This window comes from Euprymna scolopes, chromosome 22, assembly GCF_053919585.1.
Source record: "Euprymna scolopes isolate OS-2025 chromosome 22, ASM5391958v1, whole genome shotgun sequence".
NCBI lineage: Eukaryota > Metazoa > Mollusca > Cephalopoda > Sepiida > Sepiolidae > Euprymna > Euprymna scolopes.
The window spans coordinates 24,954,720-24,975,911 of NC_136503.1; the positions used below are offsets into that span (position 1 = coordinate 24,954,720).

Below are 21,192 nucleotides of genomic sequence, written 5' to 3' on the forward strand. Positions count from 1 at the left end.
AAAAACATGCATTTTTTTTCTTTAGTAGAAGCTTCTTCATGGAATATATATATATATCTTCTATATAATATTCTGACTGCAGAAATCCCCCTCTGGACCAAAGTAATGTAGGTTTACAACAACAGATGCCACATACTAATTCAATACATCTAGCCGATTAGCCACTATCTTCTGTAGTTTTCAAACACTACTTTATACACATTCAGTCGTGATAATAAAAGGCTACATTACATCTGAAGAGCAACACCATCACAATCGCCATCTACAGAGGAAGGAGTATCTAGTTTTCTTTCTAAACATTAAGTCCTACCATTGCTACCAGTTGACACCAGGAACAATTGTACATTTTTCTCTCTTGAGATTAGACTGATTATAACAGCTTATTAGATACATAGACATACCATAACCTTACAATTTTCCAATACATAAATAATAAAGTCTCCCTATACACAGTGCACCCATTTTGATTGGTTGAGCTCTGATCATTCTATTTATTCTAGAATCTATTTTCTCCCTACATTAACAAAGGATCACTAACATTGAAATATGGTGTTATTATACCCAACTTCTGTTAATGTACGATTCCAATTCTCTGGTGAAAAATAATTAAATATATACATATAAATACATATATTTCATATTTACATTTATTGTACTTGAAGTTTGTTTCGTTTTTTTTTATTTGGACATTTGTACATTCATCTGTTGATGTGCATGTGTTTGGCTGTGCATGCATCTTATTACTTTGTTTCATTTTTTTAAAAAGTTTAATTTTTTTTTTGCAGTGATTTATCTATATATATAAAAGGCAAAATGTGTGTGACCATTTCGTGTATGTCTTTAAAAGGCTTTTCTCGCACACAGTTCCGGCGTTGTTACGATCGCTTACAACTGTTTATATGGGTCCTAAATAATAATATGTATGATTTGGGAAAGCGCGTCGCATCTAGATATATTTATGTCAACTTTTACAAAATTATTGCTATTTTGGCTTCTCGCGTGTTGATGAGGCTTTTTCATATAAAAAGCGAAACTAATTCAAAGTTAACAAATCCTTGGCATTGCGCCGGGAAATGTCCAGAAGCAATCAGCTTTGATCAATGTTGTACATCAGACAATTGCTATTCAATCTGGACAATTGGGAGCTGGTTACCTTCTCCCCAACATCTGTTGGGGAGAAAAACAGTCAAATTTGGGTAAATGACTGCATGACTTCTATTTGACCTTAATTAGGTCAAATGGAAGCAGCAGAGTTAAATTTTATTGCGCTGTTTTTATAGTTAAAACCTGTGTATGTTGTGGTGGCCTAATGGCTAACGTCACCCATTTTTTTTTTTTTTTTACACATTAATTTCCAACTCAAGGGTATGAGTTCGATTCTCATACTCACCTACCAAAACATTTTTTTTTAATTATTATTTAACACCCCCCCCCTCCCTCCGGAGTTGCCGGGTACCTCCCATTAGTTATTTATAAAACCCTATACTTTTATACAAAGTTAAAATCAGATACATTTTTTTCATATTTGCAAATGCGAGCTCAATTACATGTCCATAATAAAATTAAACCCTCATGTTTGCACCGCTTTCAACCTAAGGTATCCACAAGTATTGAGAACGTAAGAAACACTTTTTTTCCTTTTCTATTTCCACTAAGCCACAGCAATGCATGACCAGGTACTGCTAGTGTATATATAGGATTAAGGACTGAACTTTTGTAAAATTAACATCGTCTAGGTCTAGTTGGTTACAACTAGTTGACTGAAATACTCGCAAATGTATAGCAATACATAAATTGCTATGCAAAAATAAAAGTATCCTGCTCTACCATGGCATTGAACACTCTTGCATAAACCTTGTTAAATTTACTGGATGTTTTACCTCTGTATTATATTAATCTAGAATCTTATATATATATATATATATATTTTTTTTTTTTTTTTTTTTTACACACACACACTGAAAGAATACTCATCATAATTCATGAACAAAACCCATGTACTCAGATTTGAGATTATCGTATATCTCTACAAAGCCACAATTGGCTCATGCATGGAATACTGTCGCCACATCTGGGCTGGTGCATTTGCCAATAGTCTTTCACTTGTAGACAGGGTTAAAAATGAATAAAATCTAATACGTCCCACATTATTGGCCAAGCTCCGTCCCACATTATTGGCCAAGCTCCGTCCCCCATCACAACAATACTGCACCTCTGTCCCTGTTTAACAAATACTTTAATGCTCTGAAAAGTTTGCAACACTTGTGGCCCCCTGATGTACATATTGCTGACTAACTCAACAAGCAACAAAATCCCACCCCTTCACTTAATGTACCGAGATGCTGAAAAGCTTTCTACTCTAATAGTTTCTTCACTCAAATTGAACAACTGTAGAATTCCCTCATTTTCTGCTTTCCAGACTGTACTGACTTGCAGAAGCTTAAATGTAATGGGAACAGACATCTTGCTGCTCAACTCCTCACACTCTCTTGCTAGACAATCCCAAATAGTATCCCTTTATGTCAAAGTGGAAGTATGCCCTGTTATGGGTAAAAATAAGTAAAAATTAAAAGCATTTATGTCCTTTCTATTAAACTAGCAGGTGCCCAGCATTGTCTGGGTGTTAAAAAAAAAAAAAAAAAAAAAAAAAAGAGGCTCGAACCCGAACACGTGACATGAAGGCAGAAAAAAAGAAAGTGAAAGAAAACGTGATATGTTACAGCTATGCTATGAGGGGAGCAGAAGTGTAAAGCATTGAAATTTATCAATGTCAACCATACAGCTGAAAGCTAAACTAGCCTACAGCCAGTTAAGCTTTCAGCTTTCTGCCGTATTTGCTTCACCACGATGTTAGAGAAAACCAGCTCCCCTTCTTGGAGGGGAGCTATGGCAGTGTCTTAATGAATAGAAATTATCCAATATGAAGGGTATTCCCCACAGTGACCAAAGCTGATTGCCTTCAAGACGTACCGGCCACAAAGGCTGGCGAATCGCCTAGTTTCGATTCAGTTTCGCTTTATTTATACGAGAAAAACAAACGCTTGAAACCAGGGTTTTTTTTTTTGGGTTTTTTAAACTTGCTCAAAACAAATGTAGAGACGACCTCCATTCGCAAATCATAGATATTATAATCTAGGCACTATATAAAAAGTTCTTCAAAGTTGGACTTCCCACCCCATCCTAGAACCCTGGCGAAAAAAGTCGTTCGAGATACAAAAACGTGGACATTTTGCCTTTATATATATATATATATATACATACATACACACATACATACAGGATACTCACAAAGTCTGACTACATAATCTACAGGATGCTTCCACAAAGTGACTAGCCAGACTTTGTGGACACCCTCTGTGTGTGTGTGTGTGTGTGTGTGTGTGTGTGTGTGTGTATATATATATATATACACACAACACGTGTGTGTGTGTGTGTGCGTATATATATATATATATATATACACACACACATGTGTGTATATATATATATTATACATTCATTTAAAATTTTATTTATTTGATTAATTATATAGGATGATAGTTTGCTTAAAGATTATGAGCATTTGGACATACATTAACAAATAACACAAATTAATATTTTTTATGATAATCAGCAAATAAGTTTTCTTTGCAATTTAATCAGACAAAAAAGTCTACTTCTTTGCCATAATGCATATTTAACAAAGTGAAGTTTAACGTCCCTAATTGATAGCTGCCTTATTCGTCTGCTATTATGTAGAATCATTAGTATTAGAAATTTGTAGAACACGGTTGCATAGAGTGTCTGTTGCAACTTATTTGTGTCGCACAACGATCAATTTTTAATTAAAAAAGGGAGACAATCCAGTTCATTTGATGCTACATTCTTATATTGTCACATCAGAAATATTTTTATCAAATTTTACTAGATAAAAACTATTTGCAAAAATACAAATTTTTTTTATTTATTAAAAGGTAAATCATTCTGCAAATTATCTTGGAAATAATTCAGTTTTACAAAAATCTAACAACTACACTATAACAAAATTCAAAAATTTTGATATTGAATTTCAAGGCAAACCAATGGTCTACTTAATTGTCATGTTACAGTAATGAATATATCCAAAAATTAGTAGAAAACAATTAAAAACACATTTAATATACTTAAAATTTATAATAAAATGTTTGGCTAAAAAAAACCCCCAAAAAACTGGAGAGTTCGAAGGAGAGCTAGCTATTGTGTAACAACTGCCAATTGTTTGTAATAAATTTGCAAATTATAAATACGAGTTACTTTCCTTGTTATGTCATGTGTTTCTCCAAGAAATATAGCGAGGGTGTTTTTACGATAAAAATTGCAAACTCATGTATTTTTAAATAATGCTGTAATATTTAAGTACTTCTGATGTACCAATTAAGTAAATGACTTAGTTGAAGTTGATATTTGTTATTCTTAGGATAGAGGAATTTTAAATCTATCATTTGCTATTTCAAGCAAAAGAATATTTTACCTACCCTAGGACGGGTATTACACATGTATGAAATAATTGTACCTTCCCTAGGATAGGTAATTTATAACATGTATATGAAATTATTTTACCTTCACAAGGACGGTATAACACATTTTAAATAAGTTTACCTACCCTTGGACAGATAAAAATACATATATGAAACAATTTAACATACTCGACAGTTTTTCTTTTTTTTTCACGATAAAGATCGAAAACTCATGCAGTTTTGAATAATGCAGTAATATTTAAGTAATTCTGATACACCAATTAAGTAAATGGCTTTTCGTTGAAATTGACACAAAACGTCAGCAGATACCATTGTTTGTTTTAAATCTATTTTTCATTCCCAGAATTTCACTGTTAGAGTGTAGTTGCACGAAAATACTATTAAAAGGACAAAAATAAAATAGATACTCACTTTTTCTTAAAAGACATTTCAGGTGATTTTCGTATAAGTTTTCCATTTCTTAGCCAACGGAATTTTGCATTGCGATGTGTCGACGTGCAAGTTAATTTCAATTTCTTTCCTTCTGCAACTTTTCTGTTTTTTTTTTTAAGCATTTGTGTTAAATCTAAATTAAAAAAAAAAAGTTTAATCAGTGGATTGGAATTCGATTTTAAAAAAAAAATATCAATAAATTCATAAATAAATGTAACAAAGCAATGAAAAAAAAAATCCTTTTTTTTAAATTTACAAAAAAACTAAGAAAAAAAAATCTCAAAATAAATAACTTTAAAAATGTAAAAATTCAAAACAAAATATTTCCAGAAGGAAGGTAGTAGTTTTATGTGCTTTGATCAACAGATAAAATTTGCTACTAAAAACTTTCATTGTTCGATTTAAAATCATTTAGATTAATGTAATCTTCCACATTTTTATCAATTCATTTCTAAATAAATAAAAAGTGATTTTACTTGAAGAAAAAAATAAAGGAAAGAAAAAGCACCAACATGACATCTGAAAAATTATGCTTTAGAAATATTTTGAAAAAAAAAAAAAAAAAATACTTTTTTGAAGTCTTGAATTTTTAGATGAGGGCTGATTATTGATTTTACTTATATTGATCGGACTGTTGTTCTCATCTTTAGTGTTATTTGTACAACGTTTCAGTTGGATTGTCCTTTGGCCGTCTTCAGACATGTTAGTTGTGTATGTTTTCGTATTCTGCGAGTAAATATCTAATGGTTTTAGTTTCAAATTTATGAAAAAAATTGGTTGGCAAAGAGGAGGCAACTCTAATAATCGATAGGGGATTATCTCCCTTTCATTGCCAAAATTTTAAGGGTGCACAATATTTGTTTTTTCTATAATTAGAGGTTTCTAAACGCTATTAAAATCTAGGCTTGGTCTTTTTTTTTTTTTTTTTTTTTTTTTTTTAACTAATTGTCAAAATCTATGTATGAAAAATTGGTACTAATGCACTTATTAATCCGTGCTGAAATAACATTTAGAAAGCCATTTTTAACATGGGGCATGTTTTATAACTATTCTGTACTTTAACGTTACAATTTAATAAAAACAGGCATCGTAAAACTTTAATTAAACTTGAAAAAACCTATTTAAAAAAAATAGCGTGGATGAATACATGCATTAGCATCAAATAAAATTACCTAGCAAAATCGGGTGAATCAGAAAAATAGGCGACTCCAAGTCCACAGAAAACAATGTCATAAAAAAAATACATTATACTTATAATTGTTTTTTTGCACCAAATTAAATGTCTTACTGTAATATACCTAACACAGCATAAAAACGCTTTATAGATAATGCTTTATGGACAAACAAAAGCACTGATCAAAATAAAAATAAAAAATGACCTTAAATTATAACAAATTTTTCAAGTGTTTATATTAACGTTATTAAGTCAAAATTTAAAAACCTTCCTAATTTGGGGTAAATATAAAACTTAAAAAGCTTAATTTTCTACATCATGACTAGGGCTATGACAACAGCATATTCTTTTCATTGCTTTGACTAGAGTATATATCCGACACAGACAGTTAATCGAGAATCACATCACTATATAAAAGCATATAAGGCATCAACGGATACACACTCGAGAGTCAAAACAACGAAAAGAATATGCTGTTATTCTAGCCCTAATCATGACACATAGGAAATAGAGACCATTAGTCAATTTGGCGACTCAACTCAATTACATTCCACGATTTGTTTCATTTCCATATTATTTTTAAATATAAATTTCCCCCCAAACCTCTGGCCTTGATTTCAAATGATCTTTCTTCTATCATCTTAGACAGTTTTAGTCTGAAATAACAGCAAGGGGAGACTTTATTTTAAACTTTTTAGATTATTCTCAATACTTGTCTATAGATTTGGTGAAATAAATAGATGTTAAACCATTTCTAGATTTCAATTGATATGTTTAACATTTCCCCAAATATATAGACAAACATTGAGAATAATCTAAAAAAAGTTTGGGATCAAGTCTCCCCTTGCTGTTATTTCAGATTATTTGAAATCGTATTAGCAAGTTTTAGTCTCTCCTCCATAAAAGCCAGAGGTTTTGGGGGAGATATCAGATATTTTGTAATTCGAATGCAAAACTTGGATAACAATGATCGACACTGTGACAAAGCACATAGCTTACACTTGCTATTACATGAATTAAGCTTACACTTGCTATTACATGAATTAAGCTTACACTTGCTATTACATGAATTAAGCTTACACTTGCTATTACATGAATTAAGCTTACACTTGCTATTACATGGATTAAGCTTACACTTGCTATTACATGGATTAAGCTTACACTTGCTATTACATGGATTAAGCTTACACTTGCTATTACATGGATTAAGCTTACACTTGCTATTACATGGATTAAGCTTACACTTGCTATTACATGGATTAAGCTTACACTTGCTATTACATGGATTAAGCTTACACTTGCTATTACATGGATTAAGCTTACACTTGCTATTACATGGATTAAGCTTACACTTGCTATTACATGGATTAAGCTTACACTTGCTATTACATGAATTAAGCTTACACTTGCTATTACATGAATTAAGCTTACACTTGCTATTACATGAATTAAGCTTACACTTGCTATTACATGAATTAAGCTTACACTTGCTATTACATGAATTAAGCTTACACTTGCTATTACATGAATTAAGCTTACACTTGCTATTACATGAATTAAGCTTACACTTGCTATTACATGAATTAAGCTTACACTTGCTATTACATGAATTAAGCTTACACTTGCTATTACATGAATTAAGCTTACACTTGCTATTACATGAATTAAGCTAAAGACTGTTCCAAAAACCTTAGTTTGTAAAAATCTAATGATTGGTTTCTTATTTCTTAAAGGTTAAAAAAGAAAGTGTGAAAAATAGGCTCTGGGTAATTGATGATCTGCTTAATGTGCGATCTTAAGGACAAAAGTCAGTGGACTACACAATTCAGGTCATTACCTTTCCAACGAACCTTCATTTGTTAAATTCTGATCAATAGTCACCGAGATTTAGAACTTATAAAATTGGCAAAAAAAGTGTGTGTGTGTGTATATATATATATCTACACACACACACACACACACACTGGTAGTCGAATTGAATGTTGAAATGCTGATATCTTTGGTTATATGAGATGAAACTACATAAAAAATTGTTTTTTTTTAAATGTTTTTTTAAGATTATAACACTATTCTACGGTTAATACTTTATAACAATTGGTAAAAACGAACATATTTTCAAACTAATAAGATATGCCCAAATTTGCCTACATTTGTATAGCAGGCCAGCATCAGTTTTGCTGCTTTGGGATGAATGTGGCTGAGTGTTTTTTTTTTTTTTTTTTTTTTTATTGCTTGGTTATCTCCGTGTTTTGCCAGGCCACTAATAATATTTGTAAATGGATTTTTTAAGAATAAATTTACTTTTATGAATTTTTTTACATGTAAATTTTTTCAAATATTTTTCTTTTTATATATTTTTTTGTTTAAAATTTACAAACACTGATTATCTATATTAACTTTGAAGATTGATTAAAAGAGCATAATTGAGCAGATTTGAAAAATAAATACATGCATAAACATTAGAAACATGAATATCTGTAAACTGATTTTTATTTATTAACAGAAAAACAATATTTTGTTGTCAGAAAATTGTGCGAAAATGAAACAATGAAATGGTGGAATGTAATTGGGTGAAAAAAAAAATCAGTTTATAAATATTCTTATATTTAAAGACAATATTGAAATGAAACCCGTACTTGAATGGAGTCGCAAAACTGATTAACACTATTTCATATGTCGTGATTATGTAGACAGCCAGCAATGGCTCAAACAAGCTAATATGAATGAAATTCCTTAAATATTTTTTTTATATACTAGCATTTCAGCCCGGCGTTGCCGGGTGTTTTGGAAAAAATACAATAAAATAAAAAAGCGGTAAATTATAACTTTGACCCCTATTATGACCCCTTAACATTTGTTTAGGGATCAAATCAAGTTATTAAGTTAGATCATGTCCAAGGAACCTATATCTAAAATTTCAAGTGTTTAGACCCAAAATTGGCGGAGGAGTTTGGTAGAGTTCTCAAAGGTCAAATCGTTGAACTTTGACCCCTTAACAGCTAAATTTCTGGCCGAAAACCAATTACAAAGATTTTCCCAAATCTCAGTACCATATATATCAAATTTCGAGCCTGTAGACTGAAAATTGACAGAGATAGTGTGTAGGGAAATGTACAGACAGACACACACTTTCAGATATAGATTCTGTAAAGGAACAAGCAGGTCAAACTTGGTCAGCAAAATGTTTGATTTCAATGTTTTTATAAACTCAATATTGAGAAAGAATTTCAGGTTGTTTTATTTTATGGCATATCGACCCTTTTTAGGTTATTTAATGCCGAATCCAATTATTTTGGAAAAAGTTATTATGTTCCATCCAGTTATTTTGTAGAAGGTTTTTATTCTTCAAGCTCTTTGTATCTTCAATCGCTAGTTTGTAGTGTTTGGTTTGGTTGTTGTATAGTGGATTTTATCGTTTTTGTTCCCTGTCCTGCAGAACATGAGCTTTGCAATGGAAGAGGGAAAAGGGTTACAGTATTAATGTTTGGTACATTTTAAGTTAGGAAACCAGTCAAGAGTTGGGGGAGAGATAAGAAAAAGAGGAAATGGGAAGAAGGAAAAGGGGGGAAAGGTGGGGTGTTTTTGGTTTTGCAGAACATAATTAAGTTTTGCAAAAGAAAGCAGAAAAACAAAAAGCATCAATGTTAGGTGCATTTCGTCTCAGGAAGCCAATATCTTCAGACAGCCTGATCTGGTAGCACCAGGAGAAAGCATTTCAATTTCCACATAATATTCTCTCCTCCAGGTTATCAATTTCATATGCAGTAGATCCCCGGGATACGGTGGCCCTAGGATTTTCTTTTTTTTTCCAGGTTACAATGTGAAATATGATACTTTTCCGGCCCTGGTATTTGCCCCACCTTACAGTGTTATTTATGATGTTAAATGGTTATGTACATGTGCACTGTAAATTGTACTGTATTCTGTTATTTTTTTAATGCAGTGTCCGGGGTTCTACTGTAACTAATTTCTAAATGAATGTTTACACAGGAGAGAAGGTCATCTTAGCAGCCATTAGATAATGATGTCACAAAGTTTAAGATCTTACCAGAACCAGTGTTAACTTTTGGGTTATATCTTTAGAAACGTAAATTCCTTAATTCTCTATAACTAAGAATTAAGTAGTTCTAACCCATACCTGAACAAGGTTGAGCTCTCCCAGATACGACTGCTCCAAATCGACTGCATGTCAGGATAGCAATGTACCTCTGACCCTATCGAGAGCTATGGGATGAGGTAAGAGAGCTAACAAATGGTTTCTTAAAATAGGGGCCCAAACATTAATTTCTATTAATGAACCTTAATTAGACATGGAGGTTTCTTTTGAAATGATGAAAGACTAGCTAACCTACTCCTAAAATAATAGGCCATGTAATAAGTGCAAGAATAGAAAACCTAAAACACTTTGTTGTGAGTTTAGAGCGCTAGTGCGCATGCGCACCAGATGTTTACAAATAGAACGAAATTGGCGCCTTTTCCCAGCTTAATCGTTCGTTACCGACCATGTTGTTGTACCTGCTGAATTTTATGTTGAATAAAACCTTTCTAATATCTTAAAAGGTCTTTACTTTTCATTACACACTTTAACATGATCAAAACCATTATCATACAGTTTTGGAAAATACACAAACGAAGAGAAAAGTTTTAATTTGAACGGAGTTTAGGCTTTATTAGTACGACTGCAATGATCTACATTTGCTAAGATGATTTTTAGCATTTCATGTGGTTTAAATCTCGTACTTAGTAACTAGTCTGGGTGCATGGCATTACCCGGGTGTCTGGAGGTGTGTTGAGCAAAAGAAAAAAAAAGAAGTGGTAGTAAGCAGGCAGTCTCGAACCTGTACAGTGAAGGAGGAAAAGAAAGTGGAAAAAATGTGACGTCTTTGCTGTATCATCCATCGCCAAACCTGAAGTGACGAATGCTTAAATTAAGGCTAGCCAATCAAAAAGAGGGGATGACTTTCGAAAATATCGGCAAAAAGCGACCCCTCCCTGTAGAAAAGCAACCCCTCTCTGTAGAGAAGTGCCAAGTTGAGAGTGAAAGAATGTTTTTAACCAATTTTTCGATATTTGTCATCTGAAGGGTTGAGCTTCAAAACGATATTAATCTTGTGGGAATCCATCTGCTTTGTCGACAGTTTTAGGCAAACATAAATATACATAAATTAAAACAGACAGGTTAGATTTATATTATAAATGATTGCAAAAGGCTCATTTGCGATAGACTATTATTAGTTGTAGAAAGAATATGTGTAGGATAGTAAGCTAGTTAAAACTTGAACTCTGCCTGCTATTTCCGTAAGGTTGTCTAAGCATTCCTGTTTTGCAAATTCAAAATTATTCTGACACTAGTTTCGAGAAAAAAAAAAAAAAAAAAAAAAAAAAAACTTCAACCTACACTAAGATTTTATCAAAATCTTGAGAGAAATTGCATCAACTATTTCACAAGAATAAGCAGGGTGAATTCTGCTTGCCATTTTCAAAGTCACCAACTAATGAACTATCCACATAATCAGATAACTTATTTCATCTCCGGGAGCCGATACAGCCCTTGTTTTCATAGATGAAAATAATTTGGCAATCAAATCACTATAGAAATTTCTAGAACAAAATTCAAGTCAATATTGAACAGGTTTCATTTTTAATACTTTTGCCTTGCATTGGGTTACAATGCAGAATTGTTCTAACTGTAAACTCGCTACCAGGAGAGCTCAGTTTATCACTGTTCATATCTCTCCACACTAAAAATTTGTGAATTGGATATTTTATGTATTACTTGTGAGCATAAATAGTTATGTTTTTATAAGCTTTTTTTTTAAGTTTATGTGTACGAATAAATAAGAAATCAGTAAATACCATATAAACCTATTTGTGTCATGTCAATGGATTTTATGAAATTTTCATTAGAGAAAAATGTGGGTATAACTTGTTTAAATTTGTAGGATATTATTTAGTAAAGTTCTAAGGTTTTCGAAGTGAAGATTTGAGAATGGCTATTAAGTCTTATTTTTGTTTTGCCTGCTAGAAAAATAGTGAGTCGGTCCAGTAAATATCTCACTGCTGATGCAATTCTCCACGTGTATAAAAGCCAAGTATGTCCAAGGATGAAGTACTGTTGCCACATTTGGGCAGGGACTGCTCGAAGCAGCTTATCCTACTTTGACAGTTCAAAATAGACTTCATAACTTAGTGGGGGATGCCCTTCTATTCCCTGCAACGTCTTTCCCACAGAAGAGATGTTGCGAGTCTGTGTCTGCTTTATTATTTTCATGGCAAGTGCTCATCTAAGCTCCAATCTATGGTCCCTCCCTTACCTGACTTTCACAAAAAACACTCGCCTATCTGGAGAAAAAAAGAATGGACGGCTTTCTAATTATGGTTCTATAAAAGATGGGAATGTTTCTTGTTAAGATCATTATTATGTGATTACTATCGATGAAAAGTTTTAGAAAATTGTTTATAAAAAAAGAAAAAAAAGTGAACAAAGGTTTAGTAAATTCATATTTGGATTCTTTGAACTACTATTTTCATCTTCAGTGTCATTTTCACAACATTTCGCTTGATGTAACCTTCGACCTTCTTCAGGTCGAATTTAGACAAAATTATTTACTTTATGAGGGTAGCATGCTCTCGTTCCATCAACCATCACTGGATAGAGGTCCTAAGTAATTCCCAATTATAGTTTTCAGTCGCCCACACTGAGAATTGAACCTTCAGGAGAAAATCACTTTCACAATTGATTTTTTCCCAAGCACTCTAACCACTACACCATGGGTTCTTGTGAACAATGAAAATGACATTCAAGATGAGAACAGTAGTTTGATGGATTCAAATACAAATAATTAACCCTCATCTCAAATGTATAGAAAGTTCACAAACGCGGAACTAAAAAAGGGTTGTTAATCAAGGTGTGAACTTGAAAGGAAAGAAAAGTACCGAACGATGGAGGTCAATATGTTTAGTGTACAGCCATTTTTGGGGTGGCAATGAATTTTGTGACAGTTTACAGACAGTCATGAATTTGTGACAGTTGAAGAGAATGGACAGTCTGGCAAAGTGGAAAGCAGGTTGTGACTGAGCAAATCGAGAGGAGCTTATATCTACTGATAAAAACACCCAACCTTGGTATATGACTGTGTGGACCTTAGCGTCCAGAGGGTCAATGGTATCACACACACACACACACACACACACACACACACACACAATCCAAGTGATATTTTCAGAATGTGTAGGAGTTTGTTTTTTTTGTTTTGCTGTATTTTCTTTATACTTATAATTTCCTGTGAGCTCCTTCCCCTCTCAGGAGTTGCCAATATGGGAGGCAATGACACAGCCAGAAAAGATGACAAAGTAGGAAAAAAAAACTATGGAAACAAGGTTGGGGTCAGCATTCGCACAATGGTATAATTCATTTCATACTTTCTTGTATTCTTTACTATTGGTTGGTTGGTTGATTGGTTGTTTTTGTTTTACAGCATATCGACCTTTTTCAGGTTATTTAATGCCGAATCTAGTTATTTTGAGGAACGATTTTTAATGGTGTATTTGTTTTTTTAAGTCGGATTCTATTTAACCCATAGTTGGGACCCTAACAGGTACTACCACTCCAGATCAGAGTGGACTTGGGAGCAATGGCAATTAAAGGGTGGCTCCACACTCCCCGCAAGGTGGGGCCTCACCATCGGATATAGTTTTAGGTCATATCCAGGACCTTTTTACTATTGGAATGTGCTCAAGTATGAGCAAGTTGTCACACAATACAACGCAGCTATATTTTTTTATAAAGTTTTAGTTCTTTAAGCTTACCTTTTGTTTATGTTTAAGAATAATTAAATCAATAAATACTGTATAAACTTATTCGAGTCAATGGATTTTATGAAATTTTCATTAGTGAAATATTAGGATTAAACTTATTTGTTTAAAGCTGTAAAATAGTTATTTAACTTCTGAGGTTTTGAAAGTGAAGATTTTAGATAGTCAATTTTTTTTTTTTTTTGTCCATTTTTATGGACAACTTTCTAATTATGCTTCGCCCAGAGGCCACTTGAGTATAAGGGTTAATGAGTATACAGTAGTCATCGTTAATAGAAATTTGTTAGATTATATTACTTATGGGGGCGGCCCATAAAGAACTTGTTTGCATTGGACTTGTTCGCATTGGACTTGAAGATGACCATATTGTAGTCAACTGAAAAGCAGGCAAATGGAACAGAGTTCCACAGGTTCTATGAAAAATTTGTTCATGGAATCTATATTTAGGTTTAGACAGATAAAGAGTGGGAGGAAATTATTGATAGTGGTTTCAACTAGAGTGTTTTTTGTGAAAGTTTGGACAGAGGGAAGGGGGATAAGATTGGAGCTCAGACGAGCACTTGCCATGAAAATAACGATAGAGCAGAGACAGGCTTGTGGGAAAGAGGTCGCAGGGAAGAGAAAAAGGGCATCATCTACTAAGCTACAAAGGTTTTTTTTTTAACATCCTTACAATGTTGTGCATGGTATTATTTATTGCATGCTTTATTTACAGTCTATTAGGATGTGCTTAACTGTGAGCAGGTCATCACAGGGGGTATACAAAGTAGATTCGCATGTGTGCAAGATGTGCAATGAAGGAGGATGAGGGGGAGATCCTTTTGTATGAAATGTAATATACTTAACACAACATGCTTTAAAAGATAATGGTTTATGGACAAGGTGGAGCTAGGGAGGTAGACATTGATATACCCAAAGCCTTTGAGACTATTTGACATGAAGCGCTTCCCATGTAAATTAAATCATGAAATTTCTGAACTTAATCAGATCCTTCAAAAAAAAAAAAAAAAAAAAATCCACCTTATCCTTGATGGCCGTACGTCTTGACATGATATTAATGCGGGTACGCCTCAGAGGTCGATCCTTGGACCTTTATTATTCCTGACTAGCTGGATGCCTGGCGTTTCCCACTCATACAATACGCTTAAATATGATATTTTAATTTATGCAGATTGCGTATGTATTATAGAATCCATTCTGTGTTGAATATTATATATAACGAGGAATAATTTGCCCAGTGGACCAATTCGCAAAAAATAAATAAAAATAAAAATAAATAAATGTTTATTAATTTTATTTATCGCAGACTATTATCTCATCTTTTTTAGTTGTTGAAAATAAGAATAGTCTGCAATAAAATTAATAAATACTCATCCCAATAATGATTTCCAATTAAATAAAGATAATGTTATTTATCAAATTCCATCTCTGTTTGTTTACAATATCATGTCAGCTGATATTTGGGCTTGACGATCTTAAATAGTCTTTCTTCTCTTAAAGAGAATTTTTACAGAGGAAAATTTTACATTACATGGTATAACCTTAGCCGGTGTAACAAAATATTCCCATGTAAAAATTTGTTTATCTATAAAAGAAGAAAGACTATTTTTAAGATCATCGGATGAATTTCTGTACAAAAAATTAACACTGCCAGAAATATAAATTACCTTTGTGTGAAATTTGCAAAAAAATGGATTCTGAAATGGCTGAGCCTAAGAGGAAGGAACTCACAACGTTTTATATAAGAGTAGAGATATTCATAAACGATAAAATCGTATCATCTTCGACAAATCACCTTGAGCTGTACTGATATGGGTTTTATCTTTAAATCTAATCATACAGTGTCTTAATTGCCTATGTTGTTTGCTTTTAGCTTTCCATTCATCGTTTTTGCTGATGACACCACACTATAAAAGACATGAATGAAAAACGAATGGACACACATCCAAGGCAATAGCAGAAACCTTACAAAATGACCTTCAGATTGTAATGAAATGGGGCCCATGAGTGGATAGTAACATTTAATGCTACCAAGATTAAGCTTCTTTCCTTTATCAACTACAAAAGCCTTCTCAACCACCAATTACCTTAACTAATAACACCCAACCGAGATCTCATTGTTCAAACTCCTCAGCTTAATATTCACAGGCAAGAGAAATGTTTTTGTATGAAATTGAATGACATATACTTAATAGAACTTAAATATGCTTCATAGATTCCGTCCATTTTAAATATAAGCAGAGAAAAACATTTAATACTCAGAGTGAGAGATAAGCTACTAAATTTTATAGTACTTATGCAACACTACGGCCATATTATTGAAATTGTGCGGGTGGTTTATGGAAAATGCTGGCAGGTGCAGAAACACTGAGCATCTTAACCTCTTTAGTCATTTTTTTTTTTTTTTTTTTTAAATCCTAAAACATTTGTTTGCTGTCATTTTTCTTTTTTAATTAAAAAAAAAAAAAAAAAAAAAAAAAACTTGCCCTACAATGAATATTTTTTTTTCAATTTGAATTTTAATTTTGTAAAAGGTTTCATAAAAATTGTTCAATAATTATTTAATATTGTTTGCATTTTTCAATTCATTTTTTATTGAATTAGCCTCGTACTAATAAAAGTAGTATATTTTTAACTGATAAAAAAGCATTTGCACAAAAAAAATCACAAAACGTTCTTTTCACGCCTTTCATCATTTTGTGCAAACCGTCCGGGTAATTCTGGCGATAGCACAGGCCTTATGCTGCATCAATACCAATTATTCCCTACATTTTAGATAAAGTAAACCATTTACTTTTCTTATTACAAAAAATTACCCGAATTATTCTAATTACAAGAACAAATATTATCCATTGGGTCAGTTAATACGAGGTTTTCAGATATTTAGAAATATATTTGGATTCTTCAGATTGCTGTTCTCATCTCGAGTGTCCGGTCAATGTAATCTAACCTTCAGGTGTATCTTGTTGGACTGAGAATCTTTCTGCTGAACTCTAGAATCTGCATGGAGTTTTAAACAGAACCCTTAATTTAATTCATGGGGGGTAGCATGCTTTCGTTCTATCAGCCATGACTGGATAGAGGTTCTAGTAATTCACAATTATTTTTGGTTAGCCACACTGAAGACTGAACCTTCAGAAGGTCACTTTTACAAGTGAATATTAATCATTGCGTCAAGTGTCGATGCAGACAATTCTAGTATGAATTTTTGGAGCCTTAAACCTATTTTATTTCTAGATGGTAATATCACTATTTATTACTACATACTATTACTGTGTGTATATTTTCTTACTATCTAACGGTTCCAACATCCTGTTAAATTAGGTCTTAGTAATTGATCATCACTCAACATATGTGCTGCTGCTTTATCGTCTCTAGCATTCTTCAGGCTAAAATTTTTACTGTTCCATAAGGGGAAATGGTTTCCCTTTTCCCCTCTTTGTTTTAATTTTCTCGCCACTTTGTTTTTGCTGGGGATGGAGCATTCTACCGGATGCCAAACATTCTCCCATTAGTGTAGTTACTCCAACCAAGAGATCTTTAAGATTCTGTCCTTTCAAGTGCAATTGTTCGTATTTCTCTTGCACTTGGTTCACCGGGTATATTAGCCAGATAGTTTTTGAAATTCTTTTTCATTAGATCTTCCTAAGATTTCAATTTCTTTTTATGTCATCATGTATGCTCAATCTTGTAATATCTGAAAACCTTTTGCGATTTCCAAATATCTGAATCATAACAAATCCTAACCCTAACCTCTCCCTCAATTATTTACATCATTCTATTCCTCTTACTATTCGTTATTTGCACTGTTCGCTCCCTCCTTTCAAACAATGTTCCTGTTTGTTTTACGGCATATCAACCCTTTCGGGATTATTTAATGCTGCATCCAGTAATTTTGAAACAAAGTTATGCTTCAAGTTGCATATATTTGTTCAGGTTTGCTTTGTTTTGTCGAGAATTTTTTTTTTTTTTGCAGAACATGATTGGGTTTTGGAAAGGGGGAAACAGAATGCCAAAACATCAATGAGCTTTTGTCTGATCTTCAATCTATGGTCCCCTCTGGCTAAAACACTTGTCTAGCTGAAACCATTATCAATAACCTCCCCCACTCTTTATTTCTGTTGAAACCAAAACGTAAATTCCATGAACAAAGCTTCTTTTTTTAGAACTGCACACCTGTGGAACCCTCTTGTTTCTCTGCTTTCCAACTAACTACAATACGGCCGTCTTCAAATCCAAAGTAATGAGCCATCCCCTTAAGTAATCCAATTTACTAATTTTTTACTACCAACGATTACTACGATATTTCCCCATTGACGACTATACACTCATTAACCCTTATCCTCGAGTGGTCTCTGGGCCTTGATAAATGGTGACTTATGTTAAAAAAAAAAAAATTAAATAAAAATAATGCAGTTTAGGTTCGGAAGCCAGTATCGTCATATGGCCTAATCCGATAGCCTCAGCCAAAATGTTGAGGAAAAGAAAAGATTGAAACAGTTCAAATGATAGATTATCAATTTTCATCACCCATAAATTTGGAAACTATGTATAGCATCACAATTTGTCACGAGTTTTACAGCAATTTATTAACCATCCCGAATATTAGAAACCATTTATGGAATAGTTGCTATTCTATTCTTAGAGAAAAATTGTTCATACATTTTGCAATAATAATATTTAGGCATTTTATAATAGTGAATGGAATAGTCTGCATCTGTATTATATTACTGAACAAGTTTAAATTCTACATAATTGACACAGGTATGTCAGACTATCGACATTCTCAAGTGTTAGGAAGTTAAAAAAAATAAATAAAAAGGAAATAAGTTTATTAGCAAACAAAAGTATAGGATTTTTTTTTTCACAAAGGAACACAACAGAAAACTAAAATGGGATTATTAATCGAGGTGTAGCATGGAACGAGAACAAAAAAAAAAAAAAGAAAAAATTGGTCAATATATTTTAGTTTTAGGTTTGTGACGGTTGACTGAGTTATTGATAACTGAGAACTGGCACAGTTGAAAGGATATTGTGACTCAGAAGCAGATGGGGAAATGAATTGATCACCCGAGTGATAAACATGGTCTCAACAGACGACTAGGATGCGGATTAGTCTGTAATGCTCACACACGGACACAGACAACCACAATGCAACTGATTTATAGAAGGTATCAGAATTTTTTATATTCTGTTTTATTTTTTAATATTTGTGAACCCATCGTACCCCCACTCCTGGCAGTAGTCAATGCGAGAGACAAAAACATGACTAGAAGCGAAAAACACAGAAACAACGTTTGGGGTTAGTGATTGTCGAGCAAGGTAGTATCACAGGTAGTGATTGATATTAAAAACGTTTTGTTATATAATACCAATATTTTCTAAACCATTTTTTGACTTTCCAAACTACGATTCGGATAGTGCCGTAGCTTATATTAGCTTTGCCTTTACGGAGGATTAAAATTGGGCAATTTATTACATGAGCATTTTACCAGATTATAACAATACAAATAAACATAGGTAAGCTGCAACAATAAGTACAGATTACAAAACCATTGTTTTCTCCATTTACGAGAGATTCGTTTCAAAAGTAAAGCCTCCTATTTTTTTTTTTTTTTTTTTTTTCACTTAAAAAGTTAAGCTACAAAAACAGGAATGGTACCATCAAAACAAGCAACCTTTTGTCCTCAGGAATTAATTTTTCTACAGTCACCACCATTCACAATGCACTTTTGCTAGGATTGATTGGTTGGTTGTCTTACGGCATATCAACCCTTTTCAGGTTATTTAATGCCGAATCCAAAGATTTTGAAGAAATTTTTTTTAATAGAATATATTTGTTGTTTTCAAGTTTGTTTCTATTTAACCCATAGTTGAGACCCTAACAGTTACTACCACTCCGGGTCAGAGTGGACCCGAGAGCAATGGCAATTAAAGGGTGGCTCCACACTCCCCAAAGCCCGCAAGCTGGGGCCTCACCACTGGATATAGTTTAAGGTCATATCCAGGACTCTTTTGCCAGGAAGGCATATCCGTGACCTTTGTTATCAGTCTCACACCATCAATATCTGAAACAGATGAAACTTTTCAGGTCATAAATGCATAAGTTCAATCATAACAATGCAATTTTCAGGCAGAATAAAAAAAAAGGAGGAATTACCCCCCCACCCCCATATTACTTGGTTTATTTTGACTATTGTTCTCATCTTGGATGCTATTCTCACGTTTCAGCTGATGTTGACCTTCATGTGAATCTTGTCAAACTTTGAACTCTGTATGGAAGTTTGAATGAAATCTGTGGGGGTAGTTTGCCCTTGTTCCGTCAGCCATGACGAGAGATGTTTTATGCAATTCACAGTTGTATTTTTAGTATTACCCACACTAAGAATAGACCTTTCAACCTACAGAGGACCGTAACTTAGAATTGACCCCCCCCGTTATGCCATGTGTCATTTATAATTTGCAATAAAAATTGAAAATTTTAGGTTGCATAGCAAAAAAGATCGGAAAACTTAACTTAGCAATAATAGAGAAAGTAGAAAATGGATTTTGGATTTACTTTAAATTTCTCCCCTTTGTTCCTTAGTTGTTATATTCCATAAGCGATATTTCTGACAAAAGGGGGAAAATTGCTGTTTTCTTGGTCGGAATGTATTCATATAACATTAGTGGCTTTTTTTTTTTTTTTTTTTTTAACTTTTTACATCAAATGACTTCATGCCTTGTCTGGAGTAATTTCTATAAAACAAAAATATTAATAAAAATAACGTTCTCTTTGTTATCCAACATGAAAGACGTGTTTTTATTCGTGTTTTTTTTTTTTTAGTCAGCTATAATACATGCGACTGGAGACTGATTGTGAATTTCATACTCCCATGTTACTTCCTCCTTAGGAGGAAGCCGGTTAAACTCAAATATGGTTAGTGCCGTTACACACACACACACACACACACACACACACACACACACACACACACACACAAATTTGAAAAACTAAGAAAAAAAATTTTTTTAAATGAAAAGAAAAAGAGCAAGACTTGCAAGAAACGCTCTATTTCAGGATGGCAGAGGAGGAGGGGACACAAGTAAGATGCCAGTTTTTAATTCAGGTTTAATAGAACATTAACCCATATTGCCCAAGGGTAACTAAAGAAATTAAAATAGTCATTATATTGTTAAGATCTTTGCAGATTGAAATTAAAAAACAATAAAATAAACTAAAAATGAAACTGCGGCACTAACTCATGGCGTATGGAATTCACAACTGATCCTCAG

General features: G+C 33.0%; 1 protein-coding gene across 2 annotated transcripts in view; it reads right to left on the reverse strand.

The window, feature by feature from the left end:
* Nucleotides 1-21,192, reverse strand: part of LOC145243920 (uncharacterized) — a 322,843-nt gene that overhangs the window by 114,758 nt on the left and 186,893 nt on the right. For both annotated transcript variants that reach the window (XM_080107032.1, XM_080107033.1), the window contains exon 2: nucleotides 4,908-5,061. In XM_080107032.1, the coding sequence (XP_079963158.1) occupies nucleotides 4,908-5,061 (154 nt within the window). The remainder of the gene's footprint in view (nucleotides 1-4,907; nucleotides 5,062-21,192) is intronic.